The sequence below is a fragment of the Schistocerca cancellata genome, chromosome 1 (assembly GCF_023864275.1).
Source record: "Schistocerca cancellata isolate TAMUIC-IGC-003103 chromosome 1, iqSchCanc2.1, whole genome shotgun sequence".
NCBI classification, from domain to species: Eukaryota; Metazoa; Arthropoda; class Insecta; order Orthoptera; family Acrididae; genus Schistocerca; species Schistocerca cancellata.
In genome coordinates this window covers 718,240,030-718,262,401 of record NC_064626.1, presented here as the reverse complement: position 1 = coordinate 718,262,401, position 22,372 = coordinate 718,240,030, and the positions used below count along the sequence as shown (strand labels likewise).

At 39.9% G+C, this 22,372-nt stretch overlaps 1 protein-coding gene across 2 annotated transcripts in view; it reads right to left on the bottom strand.

The window, feature by feature from the left end:
• LOC126185061 (tyrosine-protein phosphatase non-receptor type 13-like) overlaps positions 1 to 22,372 on the bottom strand; it is a 226,336-nt gene that overhangs the window by 79,583 nt on the left and 124,381 nt on the right. For both annotated transcript variants that reach the window (XM_049927831.1, XM_049927836.1), the window contains exons 5-7: positions 21,911 to 22,009; positions 17,844 to 18,046; positions 13,653 to 13,791 (exon numbers count right to left, since the gene is read on the bottom strand). In XM_049927831.1, the coding sequence (XP_049783788.1) occupies positions 13,653 to 13,791; positions 17,844 to 18,046; positions 21,911 to 22,009 (441 nt within the window). The remainder of the gene's footprint in view (positions 1 to 13,652; positions 13,792 to 17,843; positions 18,047 to 21,910; positions 22,010 to 22,372) is intronic.

The window sequence follows — 22,372 nt, the reverse complement described above, 5'->3', positions numbered from 1 at the left end:
CAACATACATTCCAATAATACTTTAACCTGTTTACATTGTTGTAAGATTATTTAAGCACCTGTGGCTGCATCTGCACAGGATATTCGGTTCAGGTTTGTTCAGTTCAGGCCAGATCTATTTCAGTTTTTGGTGAGTCCATTTTCAATGTTTGTTAGCAAAAAATTATGAAGTTACGAGGGGCGTTCAATAAATAATACAACACTTTTTTTTTCTCAGCCAACTTCAGTTGCAAAAATGTGGAATTAGCTGTGGGGCATCATGGAATACTCCCACAACAACCCCTGTAATTTCATGTTGGCAACACTATACGCAGCCTTCAAAATGGCATCTGTAATGGAGATGTGTTCTAAGCATAGAGCTGTCATTGAGTTTCTTTTGGTGGAAATCCAGAGCATCACACATATTCGTAGGTGCTGGCAGAATGTCTATGGAGACCTGGCAATGAACAAAAGCATGGTGAGTTTTTGGATAATGTGTCTATCATCACTGCAACAAGGTCTCGCAAACCTGTCCGAACTCCCACATGCCGACTGGCCACATACAGCTGTTACTCCTGCAATGTTGGAACATGTGAACACTCATTCAAGGTGATTAATGGCTCACAATCAAACACCTCACTGTTGAAATGGACATCTCTGTAGGTAGTTCTGACACACTTGTCCACCATTAGGGGTACTCAAAGGTGTGTTCCTGCTGGGTTCTTGTAGCCTAACAAAAGACCATAAAGAACAATGAAGGACCACTTATGCAGCACTGCTTGCATGTTTACGAGGCTGATCATGACAATTTCTTGTTGAACATTATCACATGCAATGAAACATGGGTTCATCACTTCGAACTGGAAACAAAACAGCAACGAATAGAGTCTGCAGTGCCACCTCTCCTCCAAAGACAAAGTTCAAAGCCACACACTCAGCTGGTAAAGTCATGGTGAAGGTCTTCTGGGACTCTGAAGGGGTTTTTCTGTTGGCTGTCCTCCTGTGTGGTGCACCAATCAACCCTGAAGTGTGTTGCACTACCCTCAGGTAACTGTACGGTGTTCTTCAGAACAAAAATGTTCCATGACAAGTCTGAGCGTCTGAGTGGTGCTCACAAAATTTCATTGGACTGTTCTTCCTCATCCACCCTACAGCCCATATATCACATCTTCCGACTTAAATCTGCTGGACCTAATGGAGAATGCGTTCTGTGTAAAGCAGTATGTGGATGATTGGTTATTCATGCAGAGAGACATTGGCTCCAATGTCAACCAGCATAGTGATGCAATACAGGCATACAGGCCCTCCCAGTAAGGTGGCAAAAGTCCATCAAATTGAAAGGAGATTATGTTGAGAAAGAGTGGGGAATAATATGGCGTATTGGAATCCTGAATAAAGCTAGCTTATTTTGAGAAAAAAATGTGTTGCATAACTTATTGAATGCCCCTCATACAAATAAATCACAAAAGTTGAGAAAGAGTAATGGTTCTTGGAAAGTCATTTATTAAGTTCTAAGAATAAGTGCACGTATGTCTGTCTGTTGTTGACGAAGGCCTTAACAGCCAATAGCTATAATTGTGAGAGTCTTTTTGTTGCACCTATCTGCGACTCAGCATCTCTGCTATATTGTGAGTAGCAACTTTCCTTCTCATAATACTGTTACATTCCATCCTGGATTTTCCATTGTTTGATACAAATAAATAGAGGGAAGAAATGGGGAAAAAACAGGCCCACAAGGCAACAAAATAATCAAATGCAACAAACTTATGGTTCAGAGAATGAATTGTAAATGAGTATCAAGAACCACAAATGCAAAAGTCTATGGCTAGATTAGAGAACAAAAGGAGACAAGCAGTCACTTTAAAAATGTGTACACTCAAGTCACTGGCTTCAAGATTACACAGCATTGTCCAAGTTCTCAAACTTATTTTGTTTTTTAATCTCATCAATTTGATGACTGTTCAGATTATAAAACTTAACAAGAGCAACAGAAAAAGCATTTTATGTGGGGATTTTAACACTGACTTTCTATAAACCAATAGCAATCATAGAAAATTAGAAGTATTGATGTCTTGTCTTGTCTTATCTTATACTCAATGATTTCATTCCCAACAGAGGTAAATGACTGTAGCAAGACTGCTATTGACAATGTTTCTCTGGACCCCACATAATAATATGAGTAAAAATATGGACTATCTGATTATGATGATCAAATGGTGATCTTAAAACTTGGCAACAAGAAAACAGTTAATGTACACACTCATGTTATGCATATTAGAATAATAAACAATGTATCCACGAATATGTTTAGAAATTGTCTACAACAGAAACTATGGGGAGCAGTCTACCATGAAGACACTATGGATACCTAATGTAACTAATTTTTAAACCTATTTCTCAAACACACTGTATCCAGTTTCCACCAAAGACAAATCAAAACTAAATCAAATGTAGGTAGGTAGAAAGACTGAATAACATTTGGGATTAGAATATCATGTACCATAAAAAGGGATATCTACCTATAACAGACAAACAGCACACACAAAGCAGTGAAAATACACTACATGAGATACTGTAAAATCTTAATCTGTGTAATCAGAAAGGCCAAAAACATGCGTAACGTACAGTAAATTAACAGGTCAGACAATAAATGAAAAACCACATGGAAATCATAAAATCTGAAACAAAGACAAAATATTAGAACAATCAGGGGTAGCACAATTGGGTATCACAATTCGTAGATATTGGGACAGGTCACAATAATATGAAAAGAGCAGCTTCTGAATTCAATACATTTTTCTTCTCTGTTGCCAAAAACATACAAACATAAAACCTCAGCCTCCCTCAGAAGGCTTTTAAATTACTTAATTTTATACAACATACACCAATGATGACACTGCACTTCAAATTCACAACACCCAACAAAATTATAAAAATCAAAAGATCCCTAAAAGCACCAGCTCTTCCGGTTTAACAGAATATCTAAAATTATGTGGTGACTTAATTAGCAACCTACTGTGCTATTTATGTAACCAATCTATGCAAGCCATGCTACAGTGATGACAATACACAAAGATGGCAAGAGACATGTCATATCTTCCAATTAGCCTATCTCAGGCTGCCTGTTCTACAAAAATATTTGAGAGGACAGTGCACGACAGGCATATGAAAACATAACACAAAATGACTCACTGACATCCTCCCAGTTTGACTTTCACAAAGGGCTCACCTCAGAGAGAGAGCAATATTCAGTCTCACAAAAGAGATTGTAGATTAAATGAACTGTAGATGGTATCCTGAGATGATTTTCTGTGGTCTTGCTAACACTTTTTACTGTTTAAAACATATTAGTATGAAAACTCCCACACTGAGGCATCAAAGAATGTAACAGTTGCCCTAACAGGTGCAAGTAAATCAATAAAATCAGAATTAAGAACAGTGTTCCCAGAGATGCGTTCATTGGGCCACTGATCTTCTTAGTGTACCTCAGTGACATACCAGCATCAGTAAATAACAATGCAAATATAGTAATGTCTCCTGATGATACCTGTATCTTGATCAATGGCATGAAATCCTCAACACCGATTAAAACTGAAACAATAACACAACAAGTATACAAATGGTTCACAGGAAGCAGTCTGTCATTAAACTTCTCAAAAACAAATTTAATGCTGTTTCAGTCAGCAAATAAGAAGCTACAAGCTTTTGAGATAAATATCAGTGATCAGAATAAATGAATTTCTAGAGCTATAAGTTTAGTACAAAATTTTTATGAACTTCCAGCAAACTGGAGTAGCTTGGGTCAGACACTTCTGTAAATCAATAGAACAAAAAACCAGTTGTGATGAAGAAATCTGGGATCTTTTTACTTCCTCTCTTGTTTTGCCATCTGCCTCCTTAAATTCATTATTTTTAATTTTTGACTAATTATCATTAACATACATGAGTATAATCTGCATTTTCATAAAAGAGAAAGGTTGGCCCTCAGTCTTAAGGAATAGCACCAGATCTAATTTTTTTGCTTAGTTTTGTGTATGTCATCAATTTCCTAATTTATTTTGACTATGCCTAGTTAGTATCTTTTGTTATGGGGAGAAATCAACAATTGTTTCATGGCTTAAATTCTGTTGTTAACTTACAAACAAATATAAATTGTGTACTAATTATAAACATTTGGAAGAAGAACTACTAGCATTCTTAAAGTATTTATTTGACTCTACTCGAAAACATGTTAGTAAAGCCAGCCCTTAATTAATTCCAAAATAATTACCAGGTTTGTCAAAAGCATTGTTTGCATAACCATATCTGTTAATTTCATAATTTAAACACAAATAATTTGGCCCAACCTTTGTCGTGGAAGAAACTGTTAAAAAGAACCAATTTCTTGATGTATTCAGTTAATTTAATGAGTTACATTTTAATAGTAATTTCTGTCACTTAAACATCAAACAATGTATAAACTATCAATTTTTGTCCCGAGACAGTCAGTCCAAGACCGATTTACAGACGGGAAATCTGTGTCATTTAGAGTAACAATAATGCAGTGGAATTAGAGTAACACAAATAGCCCATGTGTTAAACCAATGACAGTGTCTGTTCAGTAGTGTCACACGTACCGTATTATTCTGCACGGACTGTGGTTAGGTTTTTATAGCACACAGATGTTCAACGGTAAACTTTTGCAGCAGTATGCTGACGTTTGCCTGCAAACTATTAATGAGGCTTATCAAAAGTTTACCAATAGTGAAGTGGCTGTATAACTGTGTAATATTGTGGGTTTTCACTGAAAGTAAAGAACTGTGAAATGCAACTGTGCAACTGTCGCCTACATCATTTACAGTAGTCAGTGTTGAACTTTCACCCCCCATTTTTCAGCCAGTATAGTATGCAGTGTGTCGACACCGAGGACTGCCAACGAAGAAATAAAGCAGGCAAATGTCACACAGTATGTTGCAAATATTTTATTTTTCATTTGCTGACTAGTTTCGGGCCGAGACCCCAAAAATAGCTTGTCCGAAGATGTCAAAAAATGTGTAATGCATGTACTGTACATGTAAATGCACTGTAAATGTACATTACACATTTTGTTATGTTGATCTGAAAATGGGTCTCGGCTTGAAACTAGTCATCAAATGAAAAACAATATTTGCAACTTCGACTTTATTTTTTATTTAGTACAAAATGTTTTGTATTATAAATTATGTAATCTGTATGCTATTTTATGTTACATTGTGCATCTTGTATGTATATTCTTTGTATTATGTCTTTCTTGAAATGAAAACAAAGTAAATATTCCAGAATTCGAATTGAAAACAGCTGCCAACATGAGTAACGTAGAAGTAAATATCCTCGGAGTAGTGAAGCAACTTAAATCACTTAATAAAAGCAAATCTTCTGGTCCAGACTGTATACCAATTAGGTTCCTTTCAGAGTATGCTGAACCATTAGCTCCATACTTAACAATCATATACAACCATTCGCTCGACGAAAGATCCGTACCCAAAGACTGGAAAGTTGCACAGGTCACACCAATATTCAAGAAAGGTAGTAGGAGTATTCCACTTAATTGCAGGCCCATATCATTAACATCGATATGCAGCAGGATTTTGGAACATATATTGTGTTCAAACATAATGAATTACCTCAAAGAAAACTGCCTATTGACACACAGTCAACATGGGTGTAGGAAACATAATTCCTGTGAAACACAACTAGTTCTGTATTCACATGAAGTGTTGAGTGCTATTGACAAAGGATTTCAGATCGATTTCAAATTTCTGGATTTACAGAAGGCTTCTGACACTGTACCACACAAGAGGCTCGTAGTGAAATTGTGTTCTTATGGAATATCGTCTCAGTTATGTGATTGGATTAGTGATTTCCCTTCAGAGAGGTCACAGTTTGTAGTAATTAACAGAAAGTCATCCAGTAAAACAGAAGTGATTTCTGGCATTCCCCAAGGTAGTGTTATAGGCCCTTTGCTGTTTCTTATCTATATAAATGATTTGGGAGACAATCTGAGCAGTTGTCTTCAGTTGTTTGCAGATGACACTCTCATTTATTGACTAATAAAGTCATCAGAAGATCAAAACAAACTGCAACATGATTTAGGAAAAATATCTGAATGGTGCAAAAAGTGGCAGTTGAACCTAAATAATGAAAAGTGTGAGGTCATCCACATGAGTGCTAAAAGGAACTCGTTAAACTTCAGTTACACGATATATCAGTCAAATCTGAAAGCTGTAAATTAAACTAAATACCTAGGTATTACAATTATGAACAACTTAAATTGGAAAGAGCACATAGAAAATGTTGTGGGGAAGGCTAACCAAAGACTGTGTTTTATTGGCAGGACACTTAGAAAATGTAACACACCTACTGAGGAAACTGCCTACACTACACTTGTCCGTCCTCTTTTAGAATACTGCTGCGCATTGTGGGAACCTTACCCGATAGGACTGATGGAGTACATCGAAAAAGTTCAAAGAAAGGCAGCATGTTTTGTATTATCACGAAACATGGGAGAGAGTGTCACAGAAATGATACAGGATTTGGGCTGGAAATCATTAAAAGAAAGGCATTTTTCGTTGCGACAGAATCTTCTCATGAAATTCCAATCACCAACTGTCTCCTCCGAATGCGAAAATATTTTGTTGACACTGATCTACATAGGCAGGAACGATCACCACAATAAAATAAGGGAAATCAGAGCTCATACAGAAAGATATAGGTGTTGTTGTTGTTGTTGTTGTTGTTGGTTGGGGTTGAAGGAACCAAACAGCAAGTTCATCAGTTCCTTGTTTCAAATGTGTTCCATTCCGGTAGTGTGACATCTCAGAAAAGTCAGAACGATAAAAGGGAAAAGCCTAAAAAATGTGAAAGGGCAGTCATGTTGTCAATGGTAAAAACAAAATGAGGTAAGTCAGCAAGAGAGCGAACCCAACGCTATTCTCGAGGCAGGAAACATCCCACCTCGGAAGCAGCAGAGCCAAGACCACCTGCGACTTAAAAAGTGCAACCGCTAAAATGGAGAAGTGTGTATGGGAAAAGGAGACTAATCAACCCTAAAAAATGATAAAAACAGAGTAAAGGGGAAGAAAAGAGGATCTCAGCCAGGGGAGAGAGTCGGGAATCTCCAAACACGGCTTACAGTGGTAGACACCCCAACACTCACCGCCCTGCCCCACACCAGAGAGAGATTAAAAACCTTAGAACTGAGAATAAAAACTTTCCTGGATGAAACCGAGAACCAGGTCGACCATCTGGGAATCGTCAGCCAACATCAAAGGTAAAGTGCAGGGGCGTCTGTACTTAGGACGCAGAGCCAAAAGAAGGGGGCATTCAACCAAAATGTGGGCTACTGACTGGAAGGCTCCACAGCCACAAAGTGGGGGTGGCTCATCACGGAAAAGAAAACCATGGGTCAGCCTGGTATGGTCAATGCGGAGATGACGCAGTGTGGTCGAGTCCTTTCGGGAGGGGTGAAAGGAAGAACACCATGGGCCTGGTGTCACCTTAATCGCACGAAGTTTATTAGGCAGGGAAGTAGCCTCCCAAAAGTTGGCACATGATTGTGCGAAATGGGATTTGATGTGAAGCCGTAAATCCACTGCAGGAGGGGTTACAGAAAACGGGGGAAAAGTGACTGCTCCCCCAGCCAAACGATCAGCAAGCTCATTACCCGGGATTCTCCCATGGCCAGGGTCCCAAACGAAGTCAATGGAACAAGCAGCACGGTGAATATCAGCGAGATGGTCATGGATGGCAGAGACCAAGGGATGGCGCAATAAACACCGGTCATTAGCCAGAAGGCCACTCATTGAGTCTGTACATAACAAAACGTGGTTGTGTTGGGACTGTTTAATAAATTGCCATCAATTCCGCAGTAAACACCCCACATGTAGGTGGCAGCATGTGATTTCCCATTCTAACAGAGGACGTGATTTAGAGCCATCAGTGCAAAAAACCACTGCATCCCGAAACTCCCATAAAATTCAGTGGAAAAAGGAACGGAACACCATCGGGGGGATGGAAGCTTTCGGACCTCGGCAGAGATCCATCCAAATTCGAGGCCGAGGAACTAACCAAGGGGGGGTGGAGGGGAGGGAGCGAGGAAGACAGGACAAAGAAGGAAGCTGAAAATCACTGCAAAGAGATGCAAGGCGGAGCCCAACCGGTAAACCCGCCCGAGGGCGGGAATGAGGTCGGCAACGTCCATGGTCTTGGAACAGGATAGAATAGGAAGGATGAGTGGGAGAGGAATGGACAGCGAGTGCATAAGACACCAGAAGCTGGGACCGCCAAACAGAAAGGTGGGGGGGATCCCAGCTTCAACCAGGAGACTATCAACAGGGCTAGTAAGGAAGGCACCGTTGGTCAAACAGATACCACGATGGTGGACTGGATCCAGCACATGCAGTGTGGAAGGAGCAGCCGAACCATAAACTTGACAACCATAGTCCAAGTGAGACAAAACTAAAGCACGATAAAGATGGAGAAGGAGGGAGCGGTCCGCACCGCAAGAGGAGTGGGCAAGGAAGCAAAGGACATTGAGTTTACAGAAACATCCTACATTCAGAAGTCTGATATGGGGCAGCCAAGTGAGCTTATTGTCGAAAAGAAGACCCAGGAAACGAAACTGTGGGACCACAGGCAATCGTTGTGCATCGAGATAGAGCTCTGGATCAGGGTGGATCGTAGTAAGACGACAGAAGTGGACTACTCGCGATTTTAAAGGAGAGAATTGAAACCTGTATGAGAGGGTCCATGCAGAGGCACGCCGTATAGCTACCTGGAGCTGCCGTTCTGCAGATGCCAATGAGGAGGAACTAACCCAAATGCAGAAATCATCCACATACAGGGCAGGGGCGACCAAGGGACCGACAGAGGCCACAAGTCCATCGACAGCAATGAGGAAAAGAAGGACACTCAAGACAGAACCCTGCAGGATGCCCGTCTCCTGGGTCCATGGAGAACTAAAAACAGTAGCAACCCAAACCCTGAATGACCGATGGAACAGGAACTGGCGGATAAACATTGGGAGTGGGCCCCGAAGACCCCACTGATGAAGTGTAAGTACGATGTGATGGTGCCAGGCCATGTCATAGGCCTTGCGAAGGTCAAAAAATACTGCAACCAAATGGCAGTGCTGGGAAAAAGCCTGCCGAACTGCGGATTCCAAGTGAAGTAAATGATCGATCGGAGACCGTCCCTCTCGGAAGCCACACTGGTAAGGGGACAATACATCCCGAGATTCGAGGACCCAATTGAGCTGACAGGCTACCATCCATTCAAGTAACTTGCAAACAACATTGGTCAAACTAATTGGCTGATAGCTGTCAACAAATAGGGGGTTCTTACCAGGCTTAAGGACAGGAACCACGATGCTATCCCTCCACTGAGAAGGGAAGTCACCCTTGAGCCAGATACGGTTAAACACCCAGAGAAGATGTTGCCATTGTGGAGCACTGAGATGTTGAAGCAGTTGGTTATGAATGGAGTCTGGGCCAGGGGCCGTATCATGAGAAGAAGAAAGTTCGGAAAGCAATTCCCATTCAGTAAAAGGTTCGTTGTAAGATTCTGACTGACAAGGGGTAAAGCATAAGGTGGAAGCTTTAGCCCGCTGTTTCCAGTGAAGGAAAGCAGCCGGATAGGAGGCTGATGCTGATGCCATTGCACATTGCAAAATGGATCGCAAGATGTTCCACAAGAATCAACGGGTCCGTACAAAGGCCATCTGGGAGGTGAAGGCCTGGGAGGGTGGACTGCCAATGGCAACCTTGGAGAGAGTGAAGTGTAGCCCATACCTGTGACATAGGGACAGTAGAACCGAGGGAGGAAACAAATAGTTCCCAACATATCCATTTCCTCTGTTTGATTAAATAACGGGCTTTAGCGCAAAGGCGTTTAAAGGTAATAAGGCTGGCAACGGATGAGTGCCTCTTAAGGTGTTGCAAAGCTCAACAGCGATCACTGATGGCAATGGCAATGGCCATACTGCACCACGGGACTTGCCAGTGACAAAATGGTCCAGATGAGCGTGGTACAGCAAGGCTAGCAGTGCGAACAATCGCGTCAGACACGTCACGTAGGACGTCATCAATACATCCCGACAAAGAGGGAGAAAACACAACCTGTGCAGTGTATAGAGGCCAATCGGCGCATTGGAAAGACCAACGAGGTAACCTGTCCATCGGGGAGTGGGAAGAGAGAGAGAGAATCAACGGGAAATGGTCACTATCACAAAGGTCGTCATGTGGTGACCAGTGTAATGAAGGGAGGAGAGAGGGAGAAGAAAGAGAAAGATCAATGGCAGAAAAGGTACCATGACTGGCACTGAAATGAGTAGGGGAGCCATCATTAAGAATGCACAAGTTGTGGTCTATAATTAACAAGGGATGATGAGCATTAAAATCCCCAAGAAGGAGGAAGGGAGGAGGAAGTTGCTGAAGAAGGGCAGTTAAGGCGGCAGGTGTAAGAGTCCTGTCAGGAGGGAGATAAAGATTGAAAACCGTGACCTCAGAGTCCAGGTGGACCCTAACAGCAACCGCTTCCAATGTAGTTTGAAGAGGAATCCACCTGCTGTGCTAGCAATGTCTGTACGGACCAATGTACAAACGCCACCAGAAGCCCGCAGGGGTCCGACCTGATTTTGACAGAAAACACAGAACCCACAGAGGGTCGATGAGTGATCATCAGTAAAATGAGATTCCTGTAGAACCACACAAGCTGCAGAGTAAGATGAAATAAGGGATTTCATTACAATTCCATTGAATAACCACAGAACGATGATTTAAATGGGGGTTGAACAGGCTAAAGCCAGTCATACCGCCGGGTCACCACCCATCACCGACAAGGAGGGGGTGACATCCATGAACAACAGGTCAGAATCTGGTTGTGAAGCCAGGGATGGGACCTCTGGTGACACCAGAGACTCTTTGTCCCGGGACTTATGTTTCTTCTTCTTTTCGGGTTGAGATCGAAGAGGACTGTGTGGCATAAAGGAGCCAGTTACAGCAAGATCGGGAACAGAAAGAGATCGGGCGACCTGGGGGCCGACAGACCGTGGTTCTCGCGGTTGTCGCGTGGCAGCAGACCTTTGGCCTGGAAGGTGCCGGAAAGGGGCATCCCGGGAGGGGTGCCCTTGAACGACAGACGCCGAAGGAGTGGGACACTTCTCCAGCTAGGGAGGGGGAGCAGCGCCCAGACGAGAAGGTGTGGGAGCTGCAGGGGAGGGGGGGAGGAGAGGGGTCCGGGACTGGGGGGAGGAAGGGGTGAAGATGTAACTAAAGCATAACTAGATGTCATGGACACAAAGTGAAGATGTGTATACTTCTTACAAGCCTCTGTGTAGGTTAAACGATCAAGGGACTTATACTCCTGTATCTTCTTTTCCTTTTTATATACTGGGCAATCTGGTGAACGTGGAGAATGATAGCCATGACAATCACCACACACAGGAGGGGGAACACAGGGACTCCCCTCATGGAGTGGACGTCCACAGTCACCACAGAGAGGGGCCTGCGAACAGCGGGAAAACGTGTCCAAAACGCAAGCACTTAAAACACCTCATCGAGGTGGGATGTACGGCTTCACATAACATCGATAAACCATAATCTTTACTTTCTCAGGGGGGGTATCCCCTTCAAAGGCCAGGATAAAGGCACCAGTATCAATGCGATTGCCCTTATGAGCCTTCTGAACACGCAGAACAAAGTGAACACCCCGCCGTCCGAGATTGTCCCGAAGTTCCTCATCAGTTTAAAGGATGAGGTCCCTGTGAAAAATCACACCTTGAATCATATTTAGAGACTGGTGGGGGGGGGGGGGGGGCGGGTAATGGACACAGGAATTGTGCCAAGATGGGTACAGGCACGAAGGGCCGCAGACTGGGCAGTTGAAGCATCTTGCATGGTGTGTGGTCAACACTGCACTAAAAATCATTTTTGCATGTCACTAGCAGTTTTGTAAGCACCGCAAAACATTGAAGAAACACTAATGCAGTTGTTAGCCAACAGATCATGCCAAAACAACATTAATGAAAGAAGATTTAAAAGTGGTACCTAAGGCAATGATAGAGATGACAGAAAAAATGCTACACACAACCGTATCATTAGTTTCACAGATCTTGAATTAAGATCTAAACAGACTGAAGCTGTGTGTAACGTTTTCCCAACATGGTCAGACTTGGGAGCACATGTATCGTCAAGTTGAGTCTTGTCAGGACCACTATCCACAACTGACAGTAATGAGAAATTTTACACAAGATTATCACTAGTGATGAGATTTGGTGTACAAACGAAAGTGAAAATCCTTAATTGGCTAGTGCAACACTTCAAGATTGAAAAATTGAACACTTATAAGTCCATGGAGAAAACTTTCAGAATTTGATGAGGAAGATCATATTGATGATGTTCTTGGGTAACTGATGTTCTTCACAAAGAATTTATGTCTCCAGGTAGAGCAGTACATATAGAATTCACACAATATGTTAAAATACTTGTTATCTTGATTCAGATGAGTTTGGCCAGATTTTCTGATCTTTCCCCAATTACACAGATACCTCAGCTCACCCAGGAGCAATTAATCAATTGCACCTCTTGAGGAAACTGAAAAGTATAGTACCAGAACAGTACCTTCTAACTGTGAACTATGCAATGTTTCACAGCCACATCAATTATGGGCTGTTGTTGTGGGGCCATTCTGCAGGCTGCAAGAATGTGCTTTTACTGCAAAAGAAAGCAATGAGGATCATTACTTCAAGCAAAAAAAAAAAAAAAAAAACAGACCACTGTAAACCAGTTTTCACCAGGTTAGGAGTTCTGACTGTTTACAGCCAGTATATATTGAACTGCCTCTTCCATATAAAGAGAAACCACGCTATTTACAGAAAGAGAAATGAAGTCCAGAAATACAGCACTTGCAACAAAGACAGTATCAACACGCCAAGGTGTCGATTAGCAAAGACACAAAACATCTTCCCAATGGTGGCCCTAAAATTGTTTAATGCTCTACCTGATCACATTCTGTCTTTAGCATGGGAGCAGTTTAAAACTACTATTTTGTGTAAGCTAAAAGAGCAACCCTTCTACAATATTGAAGAATTCTTCTCTAGTAATAGCATAGTGTTTACTTGAGCTGCAGCTCAGTTCCGTGACTCCAACAGCAAATGTTATATTTAATGTCATGATATACTTTTATCTATTTTATAGTTGTGATATTATTGTAATCTAATTTATTACTTAAATACGTCTTGCGGTATTAAATTACTATCATAGTAGAGTTGTATTCATGTATTTTGATAATGTTGTATCTTGACGCCGTCTGTCCAGCTGTGGCTGGTGAATGACATAGAATTGGTAATATAGGAAATAATAATAATAATAATAATAATGTTACTTGCTGAAACGCAAGTCTCCATCACTACATCATCCATATTTCAATCCATTTCAACACAAATCGTAAGGATGATTCATGTAAGCATATGGTGGGATTGTAAACTTATGTTAAGCAATGGATTGCATCAAATGAATGCAATTTTGAGGAAATACAGATTCAGAATTCTTAGGCCTTTGACTTTGAATTAGTTATTGCCTTAGCACAGGAAATTGTGGACAGCACTGTGTATATGCACTATAGTAGCAATAAATATATCTTTAAAAATTATACTGCACCTGCTGTGTGTAATCTCCAAATTCTGCCTGCAGTGCAAGTCCTGCCATAGAGATGTGAGTCTTCAGGTCACAAACTAACTGCTGCTCAAGGAGATTTCTTCGAAGCTGCAAGTACAGCATATGCTTCATTGACCAGCTCCTGCAAAAGAAAATTTTATTTGATTACCCATGCATTCATACCCTAGTGTAAGGTACAAAAAGAAGAGTGCTATACATTTCACGTTTCAGCCTAAAGGCCTTCTTGTAAAGTAGCAAACACATGCACATTCATGCAAGCACAACTCACACAAATGTGGCAACTGCCTCTGGCCACTGAGGCCAAACATAGAGTAACTGTGCCTGATGGGAGACGCAATCCATGTGTGAGGGGAAGGGGGGGTTAAGGGGGAGGGGGTGTAGGGATGGGGGAGGAATAGCAGGATAGGAGATATGGATGGGAGAGCAAGTAGTGCAGTTTGTCGAAGCATGTAGGGATGTGGTGGGGACACAGTAGGGCTGCTAGGTGCAAGAGATTTAAGGGGAACTGGAGGGTTGGTAGCGGGAAGGAAGAAAAAAGGAGAGAAGTGGTGAAGAGGGCAAAAAGAAACTAGCTGGTGTGTTGGTGGAGGAGAAAGCTGTGTAGTGCTTGTGAGAGCAGGGATGCACTTTGTGTTGGGCAGTGTGTTCAGCAACTGGGTGTCTAGCTTGGCCACAGTTTGTCAGTGGCTGTTCATGTGGACAGACAGCTTGTTGGTTGTCATTCCTATGTAGAAAGCAGCTTAGTTTGTATATCACAAGACTGCTTTTACAGTTAGTCCTACCTTGGAGGGGATAGGTGATGCCTGGACTGGACTGGAGTATTTGGTGCACCTAGCTGCCCCACCCCACTCCCAAAATGTCCCTGCATGCTCCAACAGACAACACCACACCCTTCCCTATCCTTATTTCCTATCCTGCTATCCCTCCCACTTCCCCACCCCAGCCTCCTCCTTGCCCCCACCACCAATGGATTAATTCTCCCACCAAGTGCAGTTATTTGCAATCTGGCCTCAGTGGCAAGAGACAGCAGTCATATGGGTGGCAGTTATGCTTGCATGGATATGTGTGTGTTTTCTACTTTAGAAGCAGGCCTTTGGCCAAAAGCTTAAATGTATAGCAGTCTTTTGTCATACCTGTCTACCACTCAACATCTCCTCTAAATGATGAATAGCAATCGATCCTTTTCATAATATTGTCGTTATTACATCCTTGATTTTCAATTTTCTGATTGCATTGTAAAAGTTATTTATCCCTTCTCCAGACCTCCCCCCCCCCCCCCCCTACTGAGTTGTTATTGAGAAGTTTCACAATAGTTACATATCTGCTAGCAGTATATTGAAGGTTTTCTTGCTTTACTAATACTCTCCAGCTTCCATTTTGAACTTCATATGACAACCATTATTTTTGTAATGTACTATGAAAACTAATATACAGGATGTAATAGGTATAAGTGCAGATACTTTCATAAGTGGTACCTTAATATGTACACACACCAGTGTGTTGGTTGTTTTTTCTCTGCATCGAACAGACTTTCCACAAACACGTCACAAACTTTATGACTTGATGCTTTCTTCATTTAACTGGACCACTAAGAGGACTAAGCCTTTAGGTACAGACATACCGTTTTGTGTCCATGTGTCTACACTTCCAACACCTAACGTGCTGTTCAAGGGAAAATAAGCATTAATGGCTTGCATAAGTCTGTAGGCTTCCACAGGCAATGTCATTTTGGATTAAACAATTTTGAGTATTGGGTTGAGTCATTGTATGCTACTAAAACAACCAAATTGCTAATGTTTCAACTGACTCAACCCTGAAGAGGACTGCAGTAGATCAGTTGAAATGTCAGCAACTTAGTTGTTTTAGTAGTTTATAATGATGTGGCCAAATAACCGACATTATTTTATCCAAAATTAATGGCATACTCCTGCCACATGTACTTGGAGGTAACACCCAAACTAAAAAGTACTGCTCCTAATGGTTAGAATTATTAGTCTGCAAATAAAGTAAACACTGATGTAATGTTGTTCAGTACACCATCTTCAGTCACAAGTAGAAATATCTGCACCTATATCTGTTACACTCTGCATGCCTCAAGGTCCCCAAAGCAGTCAAGTTGGATTTTGTGAAAGATTCCTACCACAGTTTCAACTGCAAATGTTATAAATTATGAAACAGTTCTAATGCTTAAGTAATATATTTTCACACAGACTACAAGGAGATACTTTACAACATGTCTCACAAAGAGATCACCATCTATGAAATAAAATAAATGGTAATGATGAATGATGAATGATAGACAGTTGCACAAAGTGAAGTCCTTTTGGGAACGTCATAAAAATTGGATATAAAATGTCATTCTTTATTCAAAATTTCTGTCACAGTTTTGTGTATATTATACAAGTGACTAGCATTATACATAGCCATTCATTTTCAAACCAGCTCTGCACAACATTACAGTATTAAGAAAACATGTAATGAAACAACATTAACATGATATAACTAAAACAGTCCTTCATAGCACAGTTAAAATTTTTTGATTTTAGCATACATCACTGACATACTCGGGTAACACATGTGGTGGTAATCATATTACAGCATGATACTTCTGATAGGGGAAACAGTACTGACTGTGTGCACTACAAACAAGTTCCCATCAAGTCAACAGGTGTCGCTAATTTCCTGCTCTCTACCTACACACATTGTCCGTGGCCAATAGTATGTTAGAGTCACAATGTAATGAAACTAGTGACACCTGTTGAGTTGATGTGAACTTGTTTGTAGTACCTGCAGTTAGTACTGTTTCATTTGCTGAAAGTATCATGCTGTCATATGATTATCACCACATCTGTTATATGACTGTGTTACGTTAACTGAGTATGTCGGTGATGTTTTGCATCGGTAAGCACTTTACAGCAGGTATGTTAGAATCATAAAATGTTAATTGTGCTATTAAGAACTGTTCAAGTTATATCATCAAGTTATATCATGATAATGTTATTTCATTATATGTTTTCCTAATAGTGCAATGTTCTGTACATGTGGTTTGAAAATTAATGGCTGCATTCAAAACTAGTCACCAATATAAAATACACCCGGCCGTGACATATTTATAGGCAGAATTATCAAATCTAAATAGTTGGTCCCTTCCCAACGAAATGTTGGAACAGCATATACACTTGGATATAAAAGGATTAGTTCCAAATGTCACTAATTATGGCATGGGATGCTGTTATCACTGCAAACAGTTCAAGAATGAAGCTATATTTATTTACAATATTCATTTATATTATGAGCAAATCATGTGGATGTGAAATGAGTGAATAAAGAGTGGTGCATCTGTCCTACAACACACTACATGTTCACACCAAATGTTTTTCAATATGTGCACTTTGTAGAACATTGAACTGATGCAAACAAATTCATTAATGGATATCCTTAGATTATGGTGAATAACTGCAATAGACATCACTCTTCCATTGTTTCATATGACTGTATCCAGGGCCACCTATCATAGGCACTTGGAACTAAATTTTACAGTTCTGTATCTATTTTTTTATGGTGTCCCAATAAAGAGACATCTCCCTGAAATCTTTTTGTCACTCAATGTGCCCAAGTTACTTCTTTTCATAGACACTATGCCCCTTGTGAAACATGCTGTATGTACATACTTCCACTTCCAGTTGGTAATTTCTTATTCCAGTCAGGACTGTAGAAAACAAAAGTAGCAATGTAAAACAGAGATTAGCATAGTACAAACACAAAAGTGTATAACATTGTTGATTCTCTGAAACATTCTCATGATTTCACTTATGGAATACATGTTGTGGTTGTTGTTGCTAAATTACATAAAATATTGTAAATACGCATAGCATTAATGTTAATCAAACTAAATATGAAGGAGCACTGCCCCTGCTAAAAATATAATTTGTATGACCACCAAAACACTGCAGAACAGTTCATTACAGGTTCTATTATTGCTATGGATGTAAAATGATAACAATCAAATGAGTGATAGGAAAAGCCATGGAGTGAATAGTAAACACTGGACTACTGTTAACCAAAGAATTAATTAGTAGTGTTTCATCATAAACAGCCTCTATACATTTCCTTCAGATAAATATTTCATATGACCATACAAAATAGTTTCACAGGAGAATAACATTGAATTACCTGATCCCCCGGAGGCTTGGTAAGAAAAATTTTATGCGCAGGTACAGTGTGAGGCTGCATGATGGAAGGGAATCTCTTCCCCAAGCTGGAGGGGCAACTTTCCGAAGGTGTGTGTTTTTCTCCAGAAAAACAAAGTCTCCACCTAGCAAAGCAGCCAGCCCTAGAGTGAAGTTCTCTCTCAATTTCTCACTTCGCACCACAGCCTAAGGAAAAGTATAAAATTATATTTAGACTGAAAACAATTTCACAAGCCAAAACTTTTAATCTGAAATACAGCAAAAAAAAAGACAGCAGAAAATTGTTAGAAATTTCCATCAGTATCAGTGATTGCTCTTATGTTAAAATATCATTCTAACAATTTAACTGTTTGTTTTGTTTGTTTACATCACACATAAGTTAACCATTATGACCAATCATTTAATAACAAAATGGTTCACATTCAATATGCAAAACAGTTACAATTCACCATGGCATGGATTTAAATAAGAATAATGAAGCACATGGTAACAACACAGGATAAGCATAATAAAGTATGAATTATTTCAGAGGGAAAATGAGTGAAAGGAACTTTGAATTTTTATTCATCAGGTAGACAGCAGACTTTATAAGGGACAGTCAAATGAAAAACAGACAGATGGAAAAAAGTTTGTAAAATGTTTATTATTTCAGAAGTAATTGCTGTAACTGTTAATACATTTATCCTACTGTGAGAGAAGATGGTCAATAGCTTGATGGAAAAAAGTTTGCAGTTGCCTATGGAACCATGATTGTATCTAGGCAGAAACCCCTTCATCTGAAGCAAATCACAACCACAAATATCTTTCCTCAGGGCTCTAAAAATATGGAAATCGCATGGGGAGTGATTGAGACTTTATGGAGGAAATGTAAGGGCTTCCCGCTGAAACGTCTGCTGTGTAGTCAAAACATTCTTGGCAACATGTGGGCAAGCATTAACCATCAACAAAATTATGACATCTGTCAACATTTCTGGGCATTTGGTGTTGATGGTGTGCTTCAGTTTTTGTGAAGTGTTCATATACAGATGTGTGTTAACTGTAGCACTGGGTTCCATAAAGTCAAACACTAGTGGGCACTTGCATTCACAGACAAGGGTCATCATGATTTTCCTAGAGCTGGGTGTGCCTGTGCTTTTAACTACGCTGCAGAAGTTTCATTGGAAAGCTCTTACATATCCTCCACACAGTCCTGATCTCTCCTCATGCAATTTCCATATTTTTAGAGCCCTGAAGAAAGACGTTCATGGCTGTTGATTTGCTTCGGTTGAAGAGGTGCATGCCTGGGTACAATCATGGTTCCATGGGCAATCACAAATATTTTCCACGAAGGCACTGTTTACCTTGTCTCACAGTGTGCTAAATATATTAACAGTCATGGTTATTACTTGTGAAATAATAAACATTTTACTTACTTTTTTCCATCTGTCTCATTTTCATATGACTGCCCCTTATACAAGTACTTGGTATGTTGTCGATGGTAGACAGAGTTGTAGTTGGAGTCACAAATGATGGCAGCCACATTTAGGCCACTTCTGTGCACTTACTTCATACATTCTTGGACAGTCAATGAGCATTCAGTGGTGTTCTGAGGGATCTATTGCGAGTCTTGCAGACACCCAAAGCATTAAACGTGATTGTAGAAAGTTATTTAGAGAATTTTATTCCATTTGTTGCACTTTGTCATCTCTGACAGTATTGGTAAGTCACAAATTCTGCATAAGCAAGTGAGAGACATAACTTGCAGGATACACGCTTTTTCAAGAGGAAAGCACATGTACGCACGTACTGCAACTATCACTTGGAACCGGCAACTATTCGAAACCCATCCATGCCTGGACTTGCGTGAACTGCCATCATTCATGAATTAGACTATATACATCTATGCACAGATCACAAAATGTATGCACATTGCCTACCTTGCAGTGAGTGGCAATTCAGATGAGCTCCAAATGTTTCATATCGGGCAAACTTGAGGACCAGAAAATCAAATGGAATTTATCATAGCAAAATTTTTGTTCTTGTGCAAATCAGAAGCAGTAATTGAGACAGACTGTGAAATAGTTCTGGACAGTACTAACTGCATTACTGAATGGCCAACACATAATTAAAATCATTGCAAAGCAGATCTACTGCTATAATTCAGCATTTTGTGGGAGAAATATAAGGACAAGACAGAAGAAATAAGGTCAAATACAAGAGCACAGAACTACTTTTTCTTCCTTCCATTAGTGAGTGGAACATGGAAGAGGTTGGCTAGTAATTGTATGAAATACCTCTGCCATATGGCCAGTTCCTTGTATAATGCGTGGGTGACAAATACCTTGTTGCGAACTGGAATATTCACCACAATGCATCTTTCTGCTACTTTATGTTATAAGCTTTCTTATCTACACCTGGATATACCAGATGGGCCATAAGTTAGTTTTCAAAAACATGTCTGGTGCAGTAATGCTAAACAAATAAAAATACAAATTTATTATCAATGCAGACATAAATGTAGGGTTCGATGAACCTGCAACAGGTGTTCAAAATGGTTCCCATGCTGTTCTAAGCAAACCTTGCATCTCTTCAACACTGATTTACAAATTTTGTTACAAATTTTCCAGTAATGTAGGTTTTTAAATTCTGATAGAATTTGTTCCTTCAAATATTCAACAATATGAATCTTGATGAAATAAGCTTCATTTTTTAGTACATCCCAGACTGAAAAACTCGTACAGTAGATGGGATATCTGGGAATCATGGAGGTCACCAATGTTTTCATTTTGAATGTCATTCACAGTAACTCCCTAATGCAGAGGTGCTCCATCTTTTTACCATATAAACTTTTCCTTTATCAGGTGTAGGTGTTCAAAATGTTGACTATTTTCCAGTTCTAACATTTACTGCACAATATCTATGTAATTTATAGAATTGACAGTACAGTTAAAAAAATAAGACCCAAATATCCCACTGCTGAAAATTTTTGCCTATACACCCACACCAAGAGAGTTTAACTCCATCACATTGCAGGGATTCATAGAATCTCTGTAGACACAGTTGTGTCTGTTTATTCTGCAATTCACCTTAACAGTCACTTTGTTGCTCCAAGGAATCCTTTTGTAAAACTTAGGATTGGCTTCTAGTCAGATTGTGTACAACTCAGAGAATTCCATACATCTCTCCAGATCATCTTCATTTAGGCTTTGAACTAAATTAGTCCTATATGTACTCAATTCATCTTTTTCTGAATCCTTGGCAAGCTCTTTCTTGCTATTTCATACTCCTTCGCCAATTTGCTTTGAGATTTACTTGGTGATTGCAAATAAACATCATGCAACAACTTAAAGATTCTTGCCTGTAGTAAAAGACTTTGGGTCAGCAGTGGAGCTTCCTTGTTAGTGTAGGGCAGTCTCTCCAAATCTTAAATTTAATTTGAAAACACCTCATCAAGAGTGAGGCTGGATGTCTGGAAAATGTTCCACAAACAAATCGCAAACATCACTGTAATTATAGTGCCATGTTCCACCATTTCTGCAAAACAAATGCACGATGTCCTGTAGCCAACCTTCCATTAATTGTTTCTCAGGTAACAACAAATAACATAACCTCAAACTGACTTACGGGTGCTACACACTAGTCATGTTCACACTGACCTCCACTGCACTAGATGAAACAAAGGCTAAGGATTGCTAGTGACAACCAACTTATGGCCAACCCTGTAGAATAGAACAAAGTAGAATAGAATACAATAAGTTTCTTATCACAAGATGACTGACTTTAAATACATAATTTCTTTTCAATTTTTTTACTATCTTTGAAATCTCTCACAGAACTGTACTGCGATGGTGAAAAAGATGTTTGATAACAAGCTCTCAGTTCTCTTTATAATGTTGTGTTCAGTCTGAAGATTTTAATTCTCCTTCCTTTCTATCACATTTAACATAATGCTGAAGTTCATAACACACACTTTTAACACAATTTGAAATATAACATAGTCACAAACGCTCACGTTTATTTGTACCTCATAAACGTCAATATGCAACTATTCATTAGATGCAATAGGCTCACCTCAAAAACTTGGCCAGCTGTTGTCACATTTGAGTCACAAATGAGTTCAAGTTTTTGTCCATTAAGCAGAATTACTATCACCTTTCTCTTCTGAGGAACCTTTAATTTAAAAAAAAGTAATGTTAAACATAATATCCACAGCAGAAAAATACAAAAATTGTTCTCATGTAGAATTAGAGATGAAGAGAAATTATAAAAAATGCTGTTACTATCTAGAAAGTCAGCAATATGAATGGTTTTCCATACGATAAGAATCCTGTATGTTTAATTAAAATGAACATAGACAATATGATTTCATACAACATCTTTTATAATAGTATTCTTTTTCTATTTTTAGATGCAAGTGACTTCATGAAGCACCAGAAGTAGACATCATTTGACATAAAGCACAGGAAAAGTTTCTTGAGATACAGCTGGATAAAAGTTAAGATTGGGTTAACACATAAAAAAATTATCAACAAG